General features: G+C 33.8%; 2 protein-coding genes across 2 annotated transcripts; one reads left to right on the top strand and one right to left on the bottom strand.

The window, feature by feature from the left end:
- Nucleotides 1-312: 312 nt before the first annotated feature.
- LOC148302373 (mitochondrial-processing peptidase subunit alpha) lies at nucleotides 313-14,018 on the bottom strand. Its single transcript, XM_088271789.1, has 13 exons — nucleotides 13,856-14,018; nucleotides 11,835-12,082; nucleotides 10,953-11,032; nucleotides 9,987-10,127; nucleotides 9,097-9,234; nucleotides 8,085-8,222; nucleotides 7,798-7,932; nucleotides 6,577-6,649; nucleotides 5,703-5,835; nucleotides 5,056-5,221; nucleotides 2,831-2,963; nucleotides 1,481-1,587; nucleotides 313-437 (listed from the first exon to the last, which is right to left on the bottom strand). The coding sequence occupies exons 1-13, from the start codon at nucleotides 13,912-13,914 to the stop codon at nucleotides 378-380; spliced, it is 1,611 nt and encodes a 536-aa protein (XP_088127915.1). The 5' UTR covers nucleotides 13,915-14,018; the 3' UTR covers nucleotides 313-377.
- Nucleotides 14,019-14,924: 906 nt separating this feature from the next.
- Trmt6 (tRNA methyltransferase 6 non-catalytic subunit) lies at nucleotides 14,925-16,887 on the top strand. Its single transcript, XM_088271737.1, has 2 exons — nucleotides 14,925-16,328; nucleotides 16,741-16,887. Exons 1-2 carry the CDS (start codon nucleotides 15,042-15,044, stop codon nucleotides 16,819-16,821), a joined length of 1,368 nt encoding a protein of 455 aa, XP_088127863.1. The 5' UTR covers nucleotides 14,925-15,041; the 3' UTR covers nucleotides 16,822-16,887.
- Nucleotides 16,888-24,613: the final 7,726 nt, after the last annotated feature.

The following is a 24,613-nucleotide window of genomic DNA, read 5'->3' as shown; positions in this document are numbered from 1 at the left end:
AAATTTAATAAATGGCTTGATATTTATTTTTAATACATTATATTATATTTTTAAACATTAAAAACATTCTCCTGAAAAATCAAGTTTTTTGATTTATGACGTTCTTGAAAGGAGTATATTTGTTTTTTACCGATATTTTATATTTGTATATTATATAAAGTTGTCAAAAAACATGATGCACTTATTTTTAAAATGTGTTTCGTAAACGTTTTTGGTAAAATGTGAGTTTTTCTTATCATTGTACATTTGACAATAATTCCGTATTGAGGTACATTGAACAAGTCCCGTGGTCTAGGGTTGATGATAATAATATTTGTTGTTTTTTTTAGCAAAACATAGAGATTAAGAAAGTACCAATATATTGGTGTTGAAGTAATCTATCTGAAGAGAGACAGTCGGCTTGCAGAACGAGGAGAGTGCGAAATTCCATTTTGAATCTAGAAAAATGAAAGAAATACACATTTTTTTATAAAATTTAAGAGTAAGGAGCCTATTTGTCATTGTATTATTATATTATTTTAGCACTAACTTGGAGATTTCCCATTTTATAACTTAAAAATAAACTTTGTTACAAAATCACTATAAAATATATACACTCCGGCTTCTATGAATGCGTGAACTCTTTAATTTGCCTCTAACACGTTAAACGCCATGGGCGGCACTGGTGACCTCGATCAAGGGCTATATTCAAAATGCTTTAACTATGGAATCTATTGTCAAATAAACAAAAAAATACATTTTATTATTAAAATACGTAAATTACCAAAAACTTTTTGTGAATTTCAAAATTTACTAATTTTAGGGTTGGCATTTAACATGTTAAGGGACACTTAAACATTCGCATTTTAGCAGTTTCTAGTTGTCTAGAGTAGGTGTCCATCATTCGGAGCCATAGAGGAGTATCCAATACCAATTATATGTGTCCAATAGTAAAATAATAAACCAACACTTGAAAATGTTAATCCAATTACATATACGTTTCAGCTAGTAAAATAAAATTCCAACACTTGGAAATGTGGAGCCAATTACATGTATCCACATAAAAAAATAAAATAATAATAAAACCCTTTTCCGCACCCCAATGGTGCATAGGGCACTGCGTCATATAAACGCAGTGTTATCTTGATCGTTTACACATGAAGGAAAGGTGATCAGCCCTCCGCTCCAGGTACAAGTCTAAAAAAAAATCTAAAAAAGTCTAGAAAAATAAAGCATACAAATAGAGTGTGGGAATGTGATTAAGTGGTTGTGTGAATTTAATGAGAAAGCTAGTGTTTTTGGCTAGATGAATTACATGAAATTATGGTTTCAAAAAACTTTCAACATTAAGAGTCAATCCACTCACAAGTAGGTATAGGTTATAAAGTTTAAAAAGCTGAAGTCATTTGGTAGTTACGTTAGGTAATTCAAAAGTGGGTATGTGGATGCCAATTTGAGATGTATATTTGTGATTATGAAAAAGCTGTTAAAGGACACTCACATGATCGAAGGATGGCATCGCAGCCAGTTTCCCGCGGGCAGCTACACTGGGAGTGGAAGAGAGAAGTCTTCTCGCTACACGTTTCACATCTTCCGCTGTTATTTCATCTAAATTAGAAAAAGAAACATTACGCTGATACGTTTATAGAATCTGTATATTTATATTCACAGTGAAAATCTATTAACCTGTTAACCAGGCAGTCCGCTGTCCAATAACGCAACTTGTAACAGGCGCGAATACTGATTCACTCCGTGTCTTAAATTCATGTCGAGACATGTATGGATGACTAGTACCTTTGTTGTTTGATAAGTATACGTCCATATATACAATATAATACACATATATTTCAAGGACGTATTCATATGTCCTACCCGTACCCGATATTGTTTACGTTTGAAGTATTTATGCGTCCCGCCCGGTTAACAGGTTAAAATTTCATACATAATTCTGGAATTTTTTTAAATAGTCATCACTACAAAGATTTTTCGTACAAATCTTTACACAATTAAAAAAACACTGGCCAATGTCTGTACATGACAGATTCTTCAGTTCTTTGGACACGATGCATGTGGCAACGAGGATAGCCTGGAACGACCGGTTGTGATCCCCCTGGAGGGGAAGAGAGAAAGAGGAAGATCCCCCACAACGATGTACCGATCATGTTAAGGCAGCAGCAGGCACCTCGGTGGTTGGAGCGCTACGTGCAGTGCAGTCATAATTAGAGAAGAGTCATTGCTTCCACAAGGGTCACAATCCTCTGTAATGAGGACTAAGTTGGAGAAGAGGAAGAAGAAGAAGCATATTACTTTGAATTTTGTAAGGAATGTGGGTATGTTGGTGACATATTGATGACAGCAACATAGCCGCAATCATGGGCATGCCCACAAAGTCTGGCTAGCGGCATTCTAGATTCGTTTCTCCTAGAAAGCAGTCACTCACTTAGAACTACCTAGTTCTTCTTTCTGTGCCACTTCTAATGAAGATCGGTGATCATCATGGCTATCTTCAATTTAGATGCTGCAGCACGGAACAGAGATTTGGTGCTTCTGCCAAACCATTGTGGTAGGTTTTTCAGCCATGATGTCCTTCGGCGTCCTTGAGTTCTTCGCCCCTCAATCTTTCCTTGTATGATTAGGTGGAGAAGAGGATATTTTTCATTTCTCATGACGTGTCCGAAGTACATCAACTTTCTCTGCTTGATAAAAAACCAAAGTCAATGTACTAGTGAGTTATCACTAGTACATTGATTTTGGTACTGATCATCTTCCACCACCTTATTACACAAATTTACATAAAAAAAATATGGGCGAAGTCTAAACTAAATATGTAGTAAGATGATGAACAACTAACCGATGGCGTTGATGAAGAACTTGGGTGTCTTGCGTGCCCCGGTAGCCAGAACCTGTCTGCCAATATCCTCAAACACGACCGGTCTGGACTCAAGATTCATTAGCAACATGGACTGCAGCTGGGTCTTGGCTCTCTGCAATGAACAAAATATTTATTTCATTAAACATTGTCGCGTGGAAGTGGAACATGGAGTTGGCAAAAGAAGGATGAAAGTAGACTGAATGCAGTCGAAATGCGATCTCTCAGAAGAATGTGCGACAAAACGCTGTACGATAGATGTTCGAATAGTGAAATAAGGAAGGAATGCGAAGCTGAGATAAGCATTATCGATAAAATTAAGAAAGGTGTGTTGAGATGGTTTGGACATGTAGAACGAATGAATGAGGAAAGAGCGGTAAAACAAATTTATGAAGCGAATGTAATTGGAAAAATGAGCAGAGGAGGGCCGAAAAAAAAAAGCACAATCAGGTATGCCAAATACTTGAAGGTGGTCAGGTTAGGTCGTAATAATCGGCGGGTATGTATGAGGAGATGCATGAACGTGGAAGAGGTGAAGAATGGTTGCAAAGACAGAGTGACGTGGAAGAGGTGAAGAATGGCATCAAAGACAGAGTGGTGTGGCATTCTATTCTCTCTGCCTAAGCAATAAGCGGCGAGATGGTTAGTTAGACAGTTAACATTATCGCGCTAATTGTTATGAAGCAATGTCTTCCGACCAACCAAAAACAAACTACATAGTTATATTGGCCAAAGTCTGCATCTAATACAGCTGTTTGAAATATGTGGGTGTTTAGCTTTCCCCAATAGGTTTTTATTTATTTATTGTAACTGCAAAGAGTTGGTAGAATTCCATTTAAAATTTTTGGGTAATATATCCAAAATTATATGTACACGGTTATTGGATTGAATTCTACTTTTATTTATTTTTACATATTGTAGTCGTACAGGAGAAAGTGACCAACTAACAAAACGTAAAATGTTCAGGAGGGCCATTTAAGTCATTTTTGCTTGGCAAGAAAATAAACATCAATGCAGTTAGTCATTTTTATTAAGTCAATATATTATTCTACCAAGTTTAAAATCCTTTGGTATTTTTCTCAGGGCAATATTAAGCTAGTATGATATCAAATAGTCAATGATCACGTTTTTGTAGAAAAATCACTTGGTCTCTTTCTCCTGTATGACTACGCTATATGATAATATGTGACGCGTTTCGTCTTATTGAAACATTATCAAACCAAACCATTTGATAATGCCTCAATAAGAGAAATGTCACTTATTATCATATACATATCGCTCACTCCTTTCAAGAACGTCATAAATCAAAAAACTTGATTTTTCAGGAGAACGTTTTTAAAGTTTAAAAATATAATACAATGTATTAAAAATAAATATAAAGCCACTTATTGAACTTTTTACTGTGCAACAGATCTTTTGAGATGAAACCTGAAGGTTTTTTCTCCATTTGAAAAATATTTATTTTATTTAAAAAAATTAATTAAACAATACATTTTCTTCAAAATGCAAAAACAACACTTTCTGCCCTGTAGCGGGTAAATATTATGCTTAAAATATGCCGCTTTTGCTGGGATATAGTACATTTTCTGGGTATTCTGAAAACATGCACAACTGAAAATTGACGAATTTTGATTTATGACGTTCTTGAAAGGAGTGAGCGATATATGTAAATAAAAGTAGAATTCAATCCAATAACCTTGTTTAATGTTGGATATATTACCCAAAAATTTATTTAAAAAAAATGTTTTTTATTTGCTATAACTGATTTCAGTGCACCATTCGCTTTGTTCCCAGCATTCACTCTCCTTTCTATATCTTTATCGATCTTTTCTTCTCTAGAAAACATACTACCTGAATATACGAAATCATCTACCTGATCCAAAATTTCTCCATTTGCCAATATTTTACAACCACATCTCTTTCAAAAACCATGACTTTGGATTTGCTAACATTCATTGGTAAATCACTTTCCTTCACTAGGATTTGCAACAGGAATATTAAATAATTACTTTATTGTGTATTTATTAAAATGTAAATTGATGAAAAAAAGGTGGATATTTTGATATATTAGTGTTGTGGGGAATATTACAGAGTTGCAGGTTTATACAAAAAAATTGGATGGCAATCAAGATAGATTCTGTTTTTCTTTTTGTTTGTGGAAGGAAAAAATTGCCAGTTTGCTGAATGATTTAATAAAAAGTTCCTACCCTGAGTTCCTGCTCGTTGCATTCGCCGCTCATGGCAACAATTTCTCTCAACAGAACGTCTACGGTGTCGCCGATCCTCATAGGAGGGGAGGAGGCGTGTATGCAGAACAGGCCAGTGTCGCCGTAAGCGTGATTGTAAGCTGTCGCGTTATACATCCAGTGGTACCTATACAGGAAAAAAATATAGTGTACACTAATCGCTCAGTGTTTGCTTGGTTTTCATTTTATAAAAAATTTCGAATATTAAAAAAAATTAACAACCAACGGGTTATCACCTGTTAATCTGGCAAAAATTGTTACAAATTAAAAGGGAAACTAAAATACCAAGCACATAGATTTATTTAATACATTGTATCCAAACAATGTATTAAATAAAATAAAATAAATTAAAATAAATTAAAATAACATAATTTTTTTATTGATTTCTTTGAAAATTTATTGAGTTCATGCAAATATACTTAATGTTATTAAAATACATTTACTTTAGAAAAATATTTTTTCAAAGTGTTTTTTCTTTAATAAAGAAATTCTCTGAAATCATTACTATATCATTACATAATACCTTCTACGTTAGGGATAATTAAAATAAAAGTCAAATTCAATATCTTCAATTTTACGCAATTTTAAATGAGTTTTCACTGCAGTACCTGTTTAACACATTTGTGTAAAGCCGGGTGTACATCCCCTTTCCGGGACCTCCGGCTGAGAAGGATCCTCCGCCTCCCATCATCATGTTGAGGACACACATAGCGATGAAGTCAGAATCCTGATGTGAACATCCTGCCGACAAATATTTGCAATAAAACCAACAGCTAAACGTTCACACGCCCTCAAAATTTAGTTAGTGTATGAACAGTATGTATTTAACTATAGAGAACTAAGTTAGCTAAGCTAAACCATATCCGCTCCCTATGTGGAGCGTATGGAGTCCACAAACTGTCTCCAGGCTTTTCTGCCGGGTGCTAGCTTCCTTGCATCCATCCAAGTCAGGACAGTCACCAAAAGTTCAGACAAGAGCCGGTAACGAATTGTTAGCAGTGGCCTTCCTGGGCGGCGCGAACCTGATGCCTTGTAAAAGAGGCAAGCTTGATGGTGGCTCTCAGGAAGCGTGCAGTTTTGACCAAGATTTGCTGCGTCCTACGCCTTATCTCTTCATTTCTCACAAAGTCAAACTGTCGCACTCCTAAAATTCTTCGCAGACCTATTCTCAGAGCTTAGTATACGGCTGCTCTGGGCCTTTGTAAGGTGCCATGTTTCACGGCCATATAAGAGAACAGGAGCAATGCAGGCTTTGTATAGGTGGCATTTGGTCTTCACCGAGCATAAATATGATCTCCAGACAACCTTCAAACTGTTAATTTAACACCCAATTAATACTGTCATTTGTTTTTAAGGGGAGATACAAGAATCTGAAAACTAGGGATACACTGTTCTTACTCTGGCTGGGTTAGTGACGTAGATATATCAATTGCCAAGATAGATCTATATCAAAGGAATGCTTATTAAAGAAAATAAAATCACCTTCAAGACCTATGACAATATGAGAGAGTTCTGGTAAGTCTGATCCCGGGTATAGTGGAATTTCGCAATCTTCCTGAAATAAGAAAATATTATGCATTGTATTTTTGAAAAAGTATGCAGTAAATATTCCGTATAACAAACTCCTATTGATAAATAATTTTATGGCTAAATCACTACACAAACCATTGATATGTTATTTTATTTATTTATTTATATTTTATCATACACAAAATTACAAACAACAATAATGTGCCCTCCCTGAGTTTTACCGAGCCGAGGGCACATTTAACGACTTATTTTATAAAACTATATGAAAGAAAATCATCTATTCAAGTGTTACTTGATAAATACCATTATTTCCTATACTCAAAATAGTAGTATTTGCCAAGTAAAATGTAAATTAATAATGGATAGATATTACCACAAAGTGACTACCGAAACAATTAATGAGATGAAAGAAAATTGTTTATGACATGCAACCATATACAACATGGCCCAATGATGCAATCTATTTCAGATCTACCCACTTCCATTATCCACTTATGAATAGCCCTTTTATATTTAGTTTATATTTTAAATGAGTTTATGGATAATGGAACCAGGTTATCCAACCTAATTGCATAATAAACAAATTTCAACCAAAAGAGATTTTAGATTCTGTTTGATGTGTTTTGGATCTATGTACGTTTCCATAAAGTGTGTTAATTGTGATGATTGCTTTGCTGGGAGGTAGATTACATATATCAACAACTGGGCGGATAACAGAAATAGTTATCCCAGTTGGTGATGTATGCGATCTAACTCCAGGTAAAAATTTCAAGGGATGCTGATCATTCACAGCGTGTATGACCGGAACGCCCCTGGTTTGTACTTAAAAAAAAATAATTATTTAATATATTTTTAATTAATGTTTTACTTAGTAAATATGTATGTACCACTATTTCTTAAAATCTACTGTGACACAAAGTAAAACATTAATTAAAAATGGATAGATTTTACCACAAAGTGACTGCCGAATCAATTATTGAAATTATTTAGTATAGTTACAAAAGTTTTTGACATTTCTACTTATACAATATTAAAATTAATAATGCTGTTCTCTCCAATTAAGAGACAAAGCTCTTGTGCTTGGAGAGGGATTTGCACTTTGTGCAAACTTAAATTACATCTTGTACAAACTTACATTTTGTATAAACTTAAATTCACTCTAATAAAGGCTACCTGTACAATGCCTCCAGTGTATGTTGCGGCTGATTGATCCGGCTGAGGACTTCCATCGTCGGGGAGGCTGTCCCACGCAGCCGGAGAGTCCACAAAGTGCTTCTGTACCTGTTCTACAAGAGCGTCATGTTCCACCTGGAAGAGAAATAAATATATACATAAAGTATAACATCTAGAAAACTGTCAAGCTAATTCGATTTTCAAGTGAACTTAAACATGTTAAAAATATGCTTTCTATTTTATATCTTTTCCATTTATTTAACCTGAAAAAACAATGGATAACTTACACCAACTCCCGCAATAACCATCCGACTAGGGGTGAAGTGTCTCCGCAAGTATGACACCAGGCAGTCCCTGGTGATGGTGGAAATGTTGCTCTCCGGACAGATCTTTGGCAAGCCGAGCGTGTTATCCCGGAACGCAGCCTGTAAAAAGGGAAAGGATCAGTCGACACAATCTCTTCAATTACTGGTACTATAGACTCAAACATTTAAGACCCAGTAATCAATAGCCCGCAACTTAATTTTCTATAAACTCAGGCAATATTCCACGTAATTGAGTTTTTTCTCAAAACACCGTTTTTGTATTGAAAAACTTTTTTTTCGATATAAATGTATCGTTTTGAAAGGTGAGGATCCTATTAAGCAAAAAAAAAATTACAATACATCGTTGGTATCCTGGCAAAAAACCATAACTCTAAAATTCCTGCTGAATAACCCCTGTTATTAGAAGCTTTTAGCCTGAATAAAATACCCATTATTAAACTTAAAGTTGAATTTAATTTCAAAACCACATATATGTGTATGATATTTCCTACTACTTAATGTATTTTGCCAGTTTATAGAATGTTGAATGTTGACTCTGGCCAATATCTGTACCCGACGGATTCTCCAGTTCTTTGGACACGTTGCGCGTGGCAACGAGGATAGCCTGGAACGACTAGTTGTGATCGGTAGCCTGGAGGGAAAGAGAGGGAGAGGAAGATCCCCCACACGATGGACCGATCAAATTAAGGCAGCAGCAGGCACCTCAGTGGTTGGAGCGCTACGTGCAGCACAGTCAAGGGATAACTGGAGAAGAGTCATTGCTTCTGCAAGGGTCACAACCCTCAGCAATGAGGATTAAGACAGAGAAGAAGAATGTTGAAAACTTTATAATATGCATCTTTAAGTCAAAATGTATACATACTACCCACGATGTATTCTAAAAAAATAATGAGGTCTGACTAATGTCTTACAGGCCGAATCTTATAATCTGAAGAAGCTCCAAGATAATGAATGGTGTGAAGGGAAGAATTACCGCATGTATCATGTCCATGAGCAAGGGTTCCTGTTCCGGCCTCATGGCGAGGGTCTGCAGCTCAAATCCAACAGTCTGTCTCGCCAGTTCCACCTCCTCCTCGCTGAGAGTGGGCCGTAGAGCCACCTCACCCAAAACCTGCATGATTAGACACAATATTCAGAATATTCCATACATGTATTCCTTAACCAGTTCCCAATTTAGCCCGAGCGTGACTCGGGCAAAGAGCTTGTGTTGGATTGACGAGTCCGAGTGCTGCTCGCGCAAATCGTGTTCCAACTTGTTGGTATTAATTTGCCTGAGCCAAATATATTTATGTATTTGTTTTTATTGACTAACCCGAACAGTGTTCGGGCAGTGTTGTTTAAACTTCTTGGTGACAAGTTTTCTCGCCAAAATTCAAGTTTTAAGTGTTTAATTGATTACATATTTAGTTGAATGAGAAAGAATTATTCATGTGAATCAACCAATAAATAGACAGTCCGTACTCGGTTATAAATAAAATAAAATAAACTAGCTAACTAGGCGTCATACTGCTGGGGTTAGAATGCCAAAGCACTCTATCTTTGCGAAAATGACAATTTGTCTATCTATGGATATATATTTTTTTTGTAGTAGTACTTAATAGATAAAGAAAGTGTGAACATAGATAGAGTGCACATAAATAGATGGAATTATTACTGTTTTCATTACGTACTTATAAGACTTTATATGTGAATCAACCAATAAAAAGATAGTCTGGTACTAGGCTCAAAATATTATCTATGGATTTGTAGAACTAAATCATAGATAAATAAAACAAAAGTGTATCCATAGATATCGTGAAGAGAGATAGATGGAATCATTAATGTTTTCATTACTTAGTCATAAGATGAGCAGGGATTACTTACCTTGGTGACGGCAGACAGTCCGCGACTGTCGGCGCTGGTGGCGAGGACGAAGGTGTCGCGGGAAGACTGGCAATCACATATCCCTCCGTGCTTCTCCAACACGTTCAGTAATTTCTCCTTGTCACTGTACTCCTGGGTCGCCTGGATGATATAATTTAATGGTCAATGGTAGCAATTAATTTTGTGTGCAAATGTGTACGCCTTTTATGTTTTTACAAAAATTGAAAAAGAACCAAACAAGTGCGATACAAAGTGTTTTATTGTTGGCAACAAAGTGTTTTATTAAAGTCTATATATACACTTTAGCATATATTCAAATCAATTCTAGAAACATTTTTGCCACTCTGAAGCTTATATCGTAGAAATAAGCTTTTGAAAGTCTTTAACAGCTTCTTGAGGTGAATTAAAATCGATGTCCGTGCATCTTTTGTTTGACAGTGGTGTTTGTCAGGTGATAAATCGGGGGAATACGGGCAATAAAACATCAATTTGATATTTTTCTCCTTCAAATATTCAGTTGTTTGACTTTATGGGAGCAGGCATTGTCGTGATAAAGAATGCTGCGACGTTTTGTGTTGTTTTTCCTTATTTTATCCAAGACTGTTGGCAAACAAATTAAAGTTTACCATTCAACATTAACAGTTTTTCGATTCGCTAAAGGAATGGTTTCGATCTGTCTGGTACAACCGAAGAAATAAGCGATTATTTTCTTGAAAGTGCTGCGTGAATGAACAACTTTTGTGAGATTGGGTTCATCGTCAAACACCCAAACAGTAGACTGTTGTTTGCTTTCAGGTTCATACGAATATATCCATATTTTGTCTGTTGTTGCAATATTGTATACGGATTTTGAAAGTCCTCAGTCGATTCTTTTTAACATTTCTTGACACTTATCATCAAGAGCGATGAAGTATATACTATACTATATGTGACTAATGTGGATAGATAAGAAAAAAGATTACTTACACCAAATGCTAATTTTTCCAAGAAATGTGCCACGCCACTGGGATATGCCACTTCATACCTTGAACCTGAGTCTATAACAACTGCAATCAAAGAAGAAAAAATCATCATTTTAAAATCTATTGGGATACGTGTTTCGGTACGTTCAACATAATTATTAAACAATATAAGTGAAGCTTAGCCTAAATTTGAGAGTTCTGCCCTTGTGTTACACAGTGCATTGACCACTCAATCCAGCCGATGATAGATCTTGAACCCTGTATGTATCCAGACTTCCTTATTGTCTTTTCCAAAAAAAAGTTGTATTTGTCAAAATACATACTAACCTCCCCCCCTTACATGAAAATTAATTTGTTAAAATTATATGTATAAATTTGTATAAAATATGTAAAATAACTCACACATTAAACTAAAATTTAAAAAAAAACACCTTATCTGCACGCGATGGCGCATAGGGCACTGCATCAAATATAAACACAGTGTTATCTTGATCATAAACACATAAAGGAAGGGTCATCAGCCTTCCGCTTTAGGTACAGTCCGGTGTAATATTAAATAAATATTATAGTGAAATAATTACTTATATTTATTTAAACCCCCTCCCATCTGGGAATCGATCTAGGGACCTCTAGAACGGTAGCCGAGCTTGCTGACCATGACACTATGTAGGCGGACAAAAATAATAGTCACTAACAGGAATACCATTATTTCAAAAATAAATATAAAAAGTGTAAATAAAGTGTAAGTAGACACTGGCTAGAATACTCTAGTACAGCAAAAAGCCATAAAAAGAATGAGGTGCTAAATATTCTATGTGTGGTGTGATGTATAAATAACTAGCTCTCTCAGACTATGTCAGAAGATTGCTTAGAAGAAAATACACACCGCCGACAGTGCAGAACTGGCCGAACCTCCTCTCGGAGGCGATCCTCAGGCCGTTGGGGAGCGTGGTGACCCGCGTCCTGCTGCTGTCCTGGGAGAGGGGGTCTGCGTACACGGCCTCGGGCAGTCCCGGGATGGGCAGCGAGAGCGGCGGCAGCGGGGTCACTATCTCCTGGGAGGGCACGTTCACCTCGCCGCCGGAGCTGTGCGACTTGCTGAACTGGCGACGGGCCCATCGCACCGAGTTTACACTGAAAGGGCAATGAATACATGTTAGTTTGTAAGATTATAAAAAATTATATAAAATTCTTAACCATTTTTTGGTCAGCCCTGATCTCCTAAATCAAATAAAGCTTAGCGTGCATCAAAGAGGTACTAGGGAAAAATCTGTATTTGCAGTATTTGTACATAATGCAAACTATGCCATGTTCTCTCCGATTCCGCGGCTTCACGTGTTAGCCAATGCTTTTGAAAGTATAGATTTATTTAATATATTATTATCCACCTGGAAGTCTGTACTTTCTCAGCATTTCTTCTCCATGTTATAATGGTAAATTTAAACGTCGTGTTTCACTCTCTCTTGCTGCTTGCTGATAGTGTGTGAAGGAGACGTGTATTTACCAGTGCTTACTATTTGTTATTTTATGTTTCAGACTTTTTGTTTCTGTATTAGTGTAATCATTAGTGTATTTTTATATAAGTTACTGTATATATGTATTATGTTAAAAGCTTTAGCCGTTCAATTAATAAATAAGTAAATTATTATGTACGGATTTACTCTCGCCGAGCGGCCACCCCAACGGAGCAGCTCCACAGACTGAGCGAGAAAAGGGGGCGTGGCATCCACTACTTACGCTGAGGCCAATAGGGACAAAGTACAGAGTGATGATTGTCGCGCGCGCAGGTCTTAGGAAGACCGTCAGCGGAGTAACTACAGAAGCGTTATTTTATAAATAGGGCATTATTTTCAAAATAAAAATCATTCCATCTTGGACGACCAAACCCTGCGTTTTATTTCTCCGCCCACTCTATTCTTCGCTTCCCTACTGGACTGGATTCGCCCCTGGACTTGACCTTCGCTTCGACCACGGAATACGAACCAGATCTACCATCGACCATGGACCTTGAAAATATTTTTAGAAATAATCTCTACATACACCGCCGGACCAGAACTTTTGGGATTCACGCCTCCAGAAGCGAAGCGCTACAGAAGACATGACCACACCTATTACAGTCTTAAGTGTGTGTTTTAGCACCACATAATACATTTAAAATAACCAACCTGTTCTAACCTACCACCAAAAAAGTTTTTTTACTTATTTCTTGAATGTTTTTCGCAGATACTTTGTGGCACATTTTATAAACTTTATAAAATTAAACAACTTTGTTTTAACCACTTTTTTACTATTAGTAGGTAGGTTGAAGTGTACTAGTAATAAAAAAGTGGCTAAAACAAAGTTTTTTAATTTTATAAAGTTTGTAAAATTTGCCACAAAGTATCTGCGAAAAACATTCAAGAAATAAGTAATATAACTTTATAAAGTTTGTATTACTTATATTCAGACCGTTTTTAATTTTATGACAACCAAATGGAAATAAGTTACCTAAAGGTAATTCATAATGGCATTTCACGAAGATAATTAATAATAATATGAATTTTGTTTAAATTCATGGATTAATATTTGTATTTATTGCCAAGGTTTTATCTTTGGGTTCGAATGTTATATTCCACAATTGAATATCAAATTCAAAACATTTTAGAATTACTTGTGTATTTTGAACAAAATATTTCATCAAACCAGTGAAATGTCTATATGTTAAGAGGTGATCAAGTACGAAAATATTATTATACCGAAATATTTTGGAGCAAACTAAAGGTTAATTAACTATATTATGGTGAAGATGTGTAATAAGAAACTTTCAAAATACTTTAGTATTTGATAATTCAAGAAAACAATTCTTCTTAAGTTGGATTTTTACAAGGAAATTAAAAAAATTACATCATATAGATTAAATTATCTTACCCATTATTCGATTTCAAAATTCTACCACCTATAGCACGTAAATCGATTAACAACGCCATAAGTGTAGTAAAAATGCACTGAGATTTAATGAAAGATTTTTAATAATTTTTCTTAAAAACCTCTGAACATAACCAAAAAATCGCACTTCAATATATTTTTATATGCATAGAAAACAAAAAACATAGAAAAGTGTTTAATGCCAGATGTTTTTTGGGTTACAAAAGGCAAAAATATGCGTATACGGTACTTGACTAAACATGTTTTTTTTTTTTTTAAAGTAATCTCACTCACTGGTTAGTTAATTAATCGTTTGTTAACCATATACGTAAATATTTATAGAGATGGCATCAACAACTTTATTTCGATTTCGAAAATAAGAAAAAGCATCGATTTTTAAAAAAATAATAATCTACTTGATACTATATGTGAGCAATCTGGATGGGCAATAAAACAATAATTCTTTTATAATTAGATTATCCTGTAAATTGCACAATACGCATTTATCACAATAAATTGCTGTTCTTTAGAGAAAGTAAGAATAAAACAGAATTTAATCAATTAATCAGTATGATTTTTTTTTAGGCATAACAGACTATTTAAAAACGAAAATATCTAGCACGTAAATATTGTTTTTGATTGTCAAAAGATATTTGGCTGATTGGCAAAAAAAGTGTTTTTTTAGCTATTTTTATTTGATTCCATTCACATGACGATAGATAGAGAATGGTCCAGCGATCCAGATTATATTATATTTGTATTAGAATTCATGACAAAAATAAATAAATAAACGAAAAAGGACATAATTCCTATCTATGTAAGAAAGGAAATGGAGAAGAAATATTCGGTGGAAACAAAAATATCAACTATGGATAGGACACTCAGGGTTGCATACTCAACTAAGTTGTGTAACTTATGAACTTCTAATATTTACGTTTCCCTTTAGAGGAAATGAGGTATTTTTCTTACTTTTGTTCAAATACAAATATTTATAAAATATCGATATGTCGCACATAATCGATCTATGGAAAATTCAATGAATCGCAACGCTAAACATTTAGAAATTTGACATTCATTTTGTTTACCATGCTTTTCGGAGTTTGAAGTTTCTAAAAGTGGGGTTAGAAATTAAGTGGTTTGCTTTGATAGTATTTATTAAAACGTTAACCGTGATTTTTCAAGTTGTAAAATGGATTCCGATCCAGACATCATAACTCCTGGAAAATATATAATTATTCAGCGACAAGAATACACGAAACTACACAAATTTGGCAATTCTTCGTCGTGCGCGAGTCTTGGCAAAGAACAAATTGAATTGGCGAATATTGAGAACTGCAACTTTTTTACTACATTTAAGATGATTCCAAAAGGCAAGGGAAAGAACAGATTATGCAGTTTAGAAAAAACCGACTGCTCAACCCTTAGTTTGAAAGATAACTTGAATATTTCAGAGTCAGGAACAGATAACAGAAATATAACTGATGACGGCCGCTCTCAAAAACTTACAACCGAAGAAATAATGGCACTCAGGGATAAATCTTTAAGTTCAACAGACATCGTCAGCACACTTATATCAAACTCAAATACTTTCCATGCTAAAACGGAGTTCTCTCAAGATAAATATTTAAAAAAGAAGGAAAAAAAATATTTCGAGTTTGTTCAGATTAGAAAACCGTCCATAAGGCTTATCGCCGATATCATGTACAGACAGGATCCTGGCAAAATATTGGGGATCCGATGTGATACACTATCTCAAATTTTGTCATACGCAAATACAAGCAGTATTGGAAATCATTTGCTGTATGATTCCGGAAGTAATGGATTAATGTCTGCAGCTATTTCGAATTCTATCGGAGCACAATCTGAAGGGATTTTAATACATATGCATCCTGGAAATTGTGCCCAAAAACAGGCACTCCTCGGAATGAATTTTAAGCAAGAACAACTAGATCGGTGCATTTCTGTTAATCTGTATTCTGTTTTGAGACATTTCTACCAAAACGGAACTCAAAAAGATGCTGAACAAAATCAAACCATAGAAAAAACTGTGGAAAATGTTACCGCAGAAAAAAATAATTCAGTTGACACTGATTTTGAAAGTAGAAAAAGAAAATTGTCAGGCGATGAAAGTGAAGTCAGCAATAAGGTAATGAAAATTGAAGACAATGATGAATGTAAGGACAATAACGACATGGAAAATGATGACAATGGTGTTGTGAAAAGACAGCCGAAATGGGAATTGGAGAATGAGAGAGCGTGCGTTTCACTTAGAAATAAAGTAGACTCCCTCGTTATTGTTTCCAAAGAGCACCCTATGAGTTTATTCAAAGAATTGTTGCCATTTGTTAAGTACAGCAGGCCATTTGTAGTGTATAATAATTATCAGGAACCATTGCAGGAATGTTACATCGCAATGAGAAAGCTGAACAATGTCACAGGACTGAAGTTGACTAGTTCCTGGATGAGAAGCTATCAGGTATACTAAGATTTTTTTCTTACTGGTTAAAATATTATAAAAAGTTCAAATGATTTATATGAATATTGCTGTTTGTTGCCAATAATTAGTCAATTTTGATATTTGCCTCCATGCTGAATGCAACACTTGCCCCCAGTACATATGATAAGAGTCTGTTGGACGTCTTTTGTGGACACCTGATGGCATTAGTGACAACTAGACGTGGCATGGGGCCGAGGTCTAAGTCAGGGTTTTTTTTTTGAATTACCTAACGTCCAAGTGACTCTGAAATCTAGCTACGGCTTATGCAACACCGTTTATCATGTCCCTACTCAGACTTCAATTTTATAAGTTTCATAGCCTATGCGTACTTGTGAGTGGATTTACTCACATTGTTGTTCAATTTTTATAAACTCTTTTATATTTGCTTTAGGTGTTGCCAGAGAGAACTCATCCTGACGTCATGATGCAGGGGAACAGTGGATTTATACTATCGGGGTGGATTGTTCAGTAGCTATTTTATATATTTTTAAAATTAAATAAAGTAAAAATTAAGTCTTTTTTATTATTTGATTACCTTCCATACGTTCAGCTTTAAGGTACATATATTAGTTTCTCAATTCTGCAATGAGGAATGTAGGGGTGAACATTAAGGGCAAGGTTTCTTCAATAATTTATGACATGAAAATAATGAAACAACTTTTCGTTAAGATGTATTTAATGAAAATAATTCACATAATACATTATGATTCTTACAACAAAATAAGGTAATGGGGTCTTGATTAAGAAAACAAAACAAAACTGCAAAAAAATCTCAATTTACCATTTGTAATAATTTCTTCCTCTGACTACTAAATGCAGCCAAGTAGTGCATATAAACTCGATCATTAATTAAATGAAGGCAGCGTGATCAGCCCTGCGCTCCAGATTCTAGGATAAAGGAGCAGGTGCAGATGACGTAAGTGAAGAAGCTCAGGTAGAAGTATGTTATTTCTATTTAAGGAATCCATAACAAATAGTAGGTACTATAACAGAAGAGACTCAAGTAGCGGATGGGACATGTTGCAAGAAAGGACCCCCTAAAATTCTGAGATGGAGACCTTGGGAGAATAAAAAAGGTATTGGAAGACTTAATAAAAGATGGTCTGATGACATAGCCGCTGTGGGGGGTAGAAATTGACTGCTAGAAGACAGTCTGAACAGACTGAAAAAAATGGTAGGATACGGAAGAGGTCTATATTCAGTAGTGAAGGACAGAAGGCTAAAGAAGAAGAAAAGGAGATTAGCAATAATGGGTAGGGACTCGGGCTTGCATACCCGTAATTGTACTAGCTTGTGTACGTTGTACACTGCTATTTGCTTGAGGAATTACCAATCAATAAATCTCCAATAGATAACATTGCGTTCATCATTTGTGGCCATATTAATTGATGGCAGAATTATGGAAATATAATAACAATATAGATTTAACCTTTCCGGGAGTATGGATGAGAGAAAGTCGGACATCAATTATTGTACTCCCGGAAAGGTTAATATTTTTACAAAATAAATTAATTAGGGTGCTGATTTTTATACCAATGATAGCTAGGGTGCTGATTTTTATACCAATGATAGCTATTTTTATATCAAGAGGTTGCAAAGATACCTAATTATAGAACTGTCAGTATCTCTTATGGTACATCTTTCAAAGTAGGACCTCGAAAGATAGGTACCTACTTTTTTTTTATAGGAATAACCCGGAAAGCATCTATTTTTAGAGGCTTGTCTGCAGGTAGGATAGTAAGGATAGGGAAGGTAAATGCGAAAAATACATCAAAAATGCCAGTTTCGCAGTCGAGCGTCAACCCAACTACGCCACGGCGCCTGTCCTGTATTTATGATGGAGCTTAATCATATTCATTAGTTTTTTCATCAAAAAATATACATCAATTCTGGTATCTCCCTTTTTATATAAAATTAATAAAAAAAGATCATATTGAAAAGCCTATGCGCAAAAGATAGAATGAACATGCAACAAGAAATCGAATCAATTGCCCCATTACAAGTTTAAATAAAACGTAAAGTAAAAATATCGCTTATTTCAGATCTAACATCATTAAAAACAAACAATTATATATTAAGAAAGGATCAGTGTTGTCATTAAAACATCAAGACTTTTTAACTGAATATAAATATGATATGGGTAGAGCAAAACAATAATTTTTAATATGAGTAAAGAACATCAAATAAATAAATCACTTTGAATTTGATCATTCAAATGGCATCACAATATAAGAACTTGCTTATTTCCAGTGACAAAACGATTACAGTTGCATATCTACAATAGTATTGAAGTTTGTTCATATTGACTTCTACGTTTGAAATATTTTGAGTGTGCCTAAAATATTTGGACACTTTCAAATTTTATATCATTTTTGTTGCAAAATGTTGGATCGTCTCCACTTTGGAGTTATTCATATCAAGATAGATACATTTTATTGATATCTCCAAATACAGTGAAACCTATATCCATCGTTCCTCGAATACTCATTTTTCCCGGATGTGTCGTTTATTTCTTCTACCCCGGATTCATTTCATACAAAAATAGATCGCATTGATCGTTTCTCTATCATCATTTTATCGCATTCATCGTTTGAATTACGCTACAAATTTGATATTTTTGACTATAAAAATTTAAAACAGTAATCAATTGTCTTTTTTTTTTTAAATTAACCATTTTAAATACTTATTAATTGGTTTTATTGTCAATTCGCATGATACCCATTTCCGTTTTTTTGTATTTTTTTCTGAAATCACTATTTTTGTGCAAATTTGCAAAAAAGTACACTCGAGTATGTCATACAAATTGTTTTCCCGCATTCATAGTTTATTTCGATAGATCCCTTGAAAAACGATAGATAGAGGTTTCACTGTATATGCAGAAATCTATGAAAAAAAAAATATATATATATATATATATATTAAACTGATAGAACGGAATAGAGACTGACAATTAAAGGTGTGGCACTGCATATGTGATACCTTCATGAGGAAATAGCTGTTGCTTAAGCTAAAATATATCCTAAGAATTGTAAACTGAACAGCATGCAAAAGTACAAATCGTTTCATCACTACCTAAAATTAGCGGCGAGATGCGTAAATCAGAGGTCTCCAATTTGGTCATAGTTTAAACACGCAAAAAATAACCGATTTTTCTTTTTCTCTCTTATTCATCCTTTCTGATGGTAAAATGGCCCATTAAATGGAGATATTTTCAATAAAGTTACTTATTGTTTCGGCATTCACTTTGTGATAAGACGTGATTAACACGTTGACTGCCACGGCAATTTACAGAATTCCGGCCTTAAAAACTGATTCATTCAAATTTTCTTTTACTTCTTGATTTTTAATATTTTTTTTAAATTATATTTTCTATTCTCAATATTATTAATATTTAAAGCATTTACTTTGTGGTTAGTCATTTTTACTTATTTATTTTTTTACAATTTTGTGTAGTTTTGAGTGTGTAAATGGTGCTATGGTGGTGAAGGGTAGTATTGTTTGCATGCTGTGATTGTCCTGACGAAGAGACGGGTACGTCTCGAAACCGGTAGACGTAAAAATCTCGGTGAGTGGTTATATACTAATTATATTTTCTGTTCATTTATTAATAAATTTTCTGTTCATGTAAGCCAGCATTGATTTTTTGTTCTCTTCCCACGTGCCATCTATCCATATTAGCACTGATATACTAGGAATTTAATCAAAGCTGCACGAATATGGCAAGTAAACACAGTACGAGATAACTCCTAGTCGGCGTCCTAGCAATGAACGCAATCTACGAGTTATCTCGTAGTTGACAGTCAACGTATTAAATTATAAATAAAACAATTGTTTTCTACCACTTACTCGAGTGGTAATTTTTTTTTACGTAAAGATTTAAATCGTTTTCAAAATACAGAAATTTGAATTTGACTGTTATTCAATGGCGTAAGTGAAGAATATTTTTACAATGATTAAGGAAACACTTGTTTTTATACCACTAAAAAAAAAAAAAACATGTGTCCTTAACCTTTTAACCGCGTCAACTTGGTTCCTGAGAGACGCCCATACGCGGCGGTATTTCGCTGATTTTAAAATGATTACTTTTATCATGTATTTAGTTAAGAAACTATTTATTTTCCTAAAAAAAAACGTTCAATGGGATTCATTCTGCCTTTTTGGTACTCTATAATACATTTGTGTCACATAATTCTTGAAATATATCGTAATATAAACAAATAAGATCGTAACATAAATAAATCAAAGCACGCATCGTGTGTCACTCTTACCCACTGGCGATGCGTAGCGTCGAGAGAGAGACAGATATAGGGCATGATTATGGCCGGACTAATTACCGACCGCAAGAAAAATCAGGGATCTGTTCTTTATTTATCTTTGTGATGTTACAAATTATTAGTCAGATATTTCAACAGATGTCATAAGGCCAAGGATTGACATATTATTTTATCCAAAGTTCCACACCATGAAAAAATCCCTTCAAGTTGAACTGAGGTTCGAAACTTGGAGCAAAGTAAAAACACATACGGTTATGTCAGCCGCGTATGGGGCATGTTTTATTAAAACACATACGGTTATGCGAGCCGCGTGGATCCGGTTAATCATTGTAACATGTCTTACCACAAAGTCAATGCCGAAACAACAAAAAAACACAAGTGTTTCCTTAATCATTGTAACATGTCTTACCACAAAGTTAATGCCGAAACAATAAATAAAAGAATATTTGGTTGGATTTGGTAACTTTTAGCTAGGAGGGGTGGTATCGGAGTGATAAATACTGATGTACCCAAGTAGGAACACCGTGATTGTAGAAGGATTATACAAGTTTTTTTTAGCTAAACAGCCTCCACATTACACATCTCGCCCTAAAGTACGCTTATACATAAACAACATAACATAATGACTTAAAACATAGTTATTTTTTTAACAATAGTTATTACTATATTAGCATAGCCTATATAAAATAAAGTATTATCATGTACTTTAATATGTTAATATGCGAAGCTTATTTGGTTTTGATAAAATGTATTTGATAAAAAAATATTTGCCCGTTTCATCGCCTAAATAGTAGGCCAGTTTTTTTTTATGGTTTTTCAAGTTTAATTGGACATCACATTGGAAATGTACACTTCAGCCATATTTTTTCAAAATGTTTTATTAACAAAAACACGAAAAATATAAGCATTTGTCATTTATCAAGAGAGAAAATTTCCACTTAAAAATACGCTAGGTATTATTTTAGACTAATCAATATGCATTAACAATTATGTACCTTAATATAAGAGCTCATAAAGGTTATATTCACCGGGCCGGGTCGCCGATATATGGAAAGATGTAGATGTTATATTTTTAGGTATACAAAAAAAAGGCACCTTAAAGTGCCTTTTTTTACTATGAAAATATTTTTGAAATATGTTTTATATATTCTATATTACTTTTGGACTTCTGATTTAATACAGTGGAACCTCTCATAGCAAGCATAATTTGTTCCAGAATCTTACTGGTTAAGCGAAACATTTTAATTTTTTTTTATTTATTGATTTGGCATTTAATCTGTAGAACTCTATTTTAATTTGTTTTAATTTTAAATCAAACACGGATTTTTTTTGAGTCTACTAAGTTGTATTTTATTAACAAAAACACATGAAAAATTTATACTGTGACAATTGTTTCGCCTTGTTAGGGCCTTATCAAACGAATGTCAATAAAAAAAAAAAAAAAAAAAACATTTTTTGTTTAAATTAGTACGGAAGTCCCGGCTAACAAGTGAATGTCGTATAAAGGGACTTTCTCTGTAACCCGTTATGCGAAATGTCGCCCATTAAAGGAGAAACTTTTTCAAATTTCTTTTGCTCATAATGAAAATTACTAGCTTTGAGATGTGCTCGTTAGGAGAGGTTCCACTATATTTAATTTTTTTTAAACTCAAAAAAATACATACTTATTATTTGCTTAGTCAAATTAATGGACTTTAAAGATGGCCATTTTACACTGTAATCCAATACATAATGATACATAGATATATTTAATCTCATAATTGTTTAAAAACTTCTTCTAATTTTAAACTTATTTTCTTTAAAAAGTTTAAAATTAATTTTAAAACAATTATTTTTCACTCACAGTAATTTGTAAATCACCCTTAAAGACCCCTATCATTGAATTTTTTTTTAAATAAGAAAAAAAAAACTATATATTAACATATCTCAATAGATTTGATAACAATTTTATGCAATCGATGGGATAAAGTTCCTCATTTAAATTTTTTTTTTTTTTAAATATTTTACTATGTAAAAATAACAAAGATAACAATTTGAAGATGCCAGTACGGTTAATTGGAATACAAACAAAAACTACCAACCTAATTAAAATTATTTTTCTTAAGTTCCTACTTACTGACTGATATTCTTTTTTTTTAATTTTTTCATTTGTAAATATGTATTTTTCGTCAACGCCAGCACTGAGCGCCTTTTAAAATTATCATTATTATATATTATGTGCTAAATGCTAAGCATAAAAATACCTCTCATTATGTATAAAAATATTAGAATAGAGTTAGATCACAATGTTACAGTTAAAATAAAATGCGTATCTGATACCCGATGTATGTTGAATAAGGAAACCAAAAAACTAGATGTTTTTTCTCAAAACAAGATACATATTTACCCAAAATATTGAATGATAAGGAGAGTGTTGAATAATTAGTCCTTTTTGTTTACTCTAAAAACCAAAGTTGGACAAATCTTTTAACAACTCTAAAAAAATTGTATTCTAACGATATATACAAATATTTGAATACTTGATATTCATATTCGAAAATAGGAATCAAGTTATAATAGAGCGGGAATCGAATCTTAGTCCATTTGACTCCAGTCTACAACTCATCAGTTTTTTGATATGATTAAAATTATTGATTTTTCTCTTATATTAACGCAGAATTTGAAAAAAAAAACAAAGATTCATATATTATTAGATTAAAACCAATATTTTTAGCTTTTCCACTTTATTTTTATTTGACCAGCGACCGGGTTTCGTCGTTACCGACATCATCAGACCAGTCTGATGATGTCGGTAACGACGAAACCCGGTCGCTGGTCAAATAAAAATAAAGTGGAAAAGCTAAAAATATTGGTTCTAATCTAATAATATATCAAAATGGAATTCCATCACGAAGTGTCAGTGGATAATATAAATCTATTACAAAGATTCATGTTTGACTTAGAAACATTTTGCTGCCTAGTACAGACATATTTCTGTAGAAACAGTTTTGGTAGGTTGTAGTATATTTTACTACTATACTGGAACACTTAGACATTGTACACGTGACAAATGATTGTCACGCGTGTGAACACCTGTCGGCAATTCTGGAGATGTAAATATCTCATGATGAGTCCCAAAACGAATGGTTCTATGAATGAGCTGGGAGTTATGCACATATCGCTCACTCCTTTCAAGAACGTCATAAATCAAAATACTTGATTTTTCAGGAGAACGTTTTTAAGGTTCAAGAATATAAAACAATGTATTAAAAATAAGTATCAAGCCACTTATTGAACTTTTAACTGCGCAGCAGATCTTTTTAGGTAAAACCTGAAGGTTTTTTCTCCATTTGAAAAATATTTAGTATTTTTAAAAAAATAATTAAATAATACCTTTTCTTCAAAATGCAAAAACAACACTTTCTGCCCTGTAGCGGGTAAATATTGAATTAAAAATATGCCTCTTTTGCTGGGATATAGAACATTTTCTGGGCATTCTGAAAACATGCACAACTGAAAATTGACAATTTTTTATTTATGACGTTCTTGAAAGGAGTGCATTCCTATTGTAAACCTGCGACTGCTAGACAACATACGTGAGGGGCCTTACATGACATTCACATGAGTTCAACAGAATATTTATTTTATTAGCAAACAGATTATTATTTTTAAAAGATCACAAGAAAATCAGTACTATTCTTATTGAAATATGTAAAGAATTAAGAGAGACATAAAGGATTAAACTATCTACATTTTAAATATGATCAAATTGTGCTGTCCTAAAGTTTGATGTCATTCTTCTTCTTTTAACCCTTATCTGCACCTAATGGTGCATAGGGCACTGCATTGTGTTGACGCAGTGTTATCTTGATCGTTGATGTCATTACTGAATCAAAAAAAGTTCCCTCACAAATTCCTAATAACAACAGCGCATATGATTTGGTGCTTTGTAGTATTAGATACAAAACCATTATAATTATTTTATTTAAAAGTATTTTTATATTTTAAAAA

This window comes from Brachycentrus maculatus, unplaced genomic scaffold (genome assembly GCF_059751285.1).
Source record: "Brachycentrus maculatus isolate JH-2025_06_01 unplaced genomic scaffold, ASM5975128v1 h1tg000459l, whole genome shotgun sequence".
Lineage (NCBI taxonomy): Eukaryota > Metazoa > Arthropoda > Insecta > Trichoptera > Brachycentridae > Brachycentrus > Brachycentrus maculatus.
Note: the sequence above shows the minus strand (reverse complement) of the source record. Positions and strands in the feature narration are given on the sequence as shown.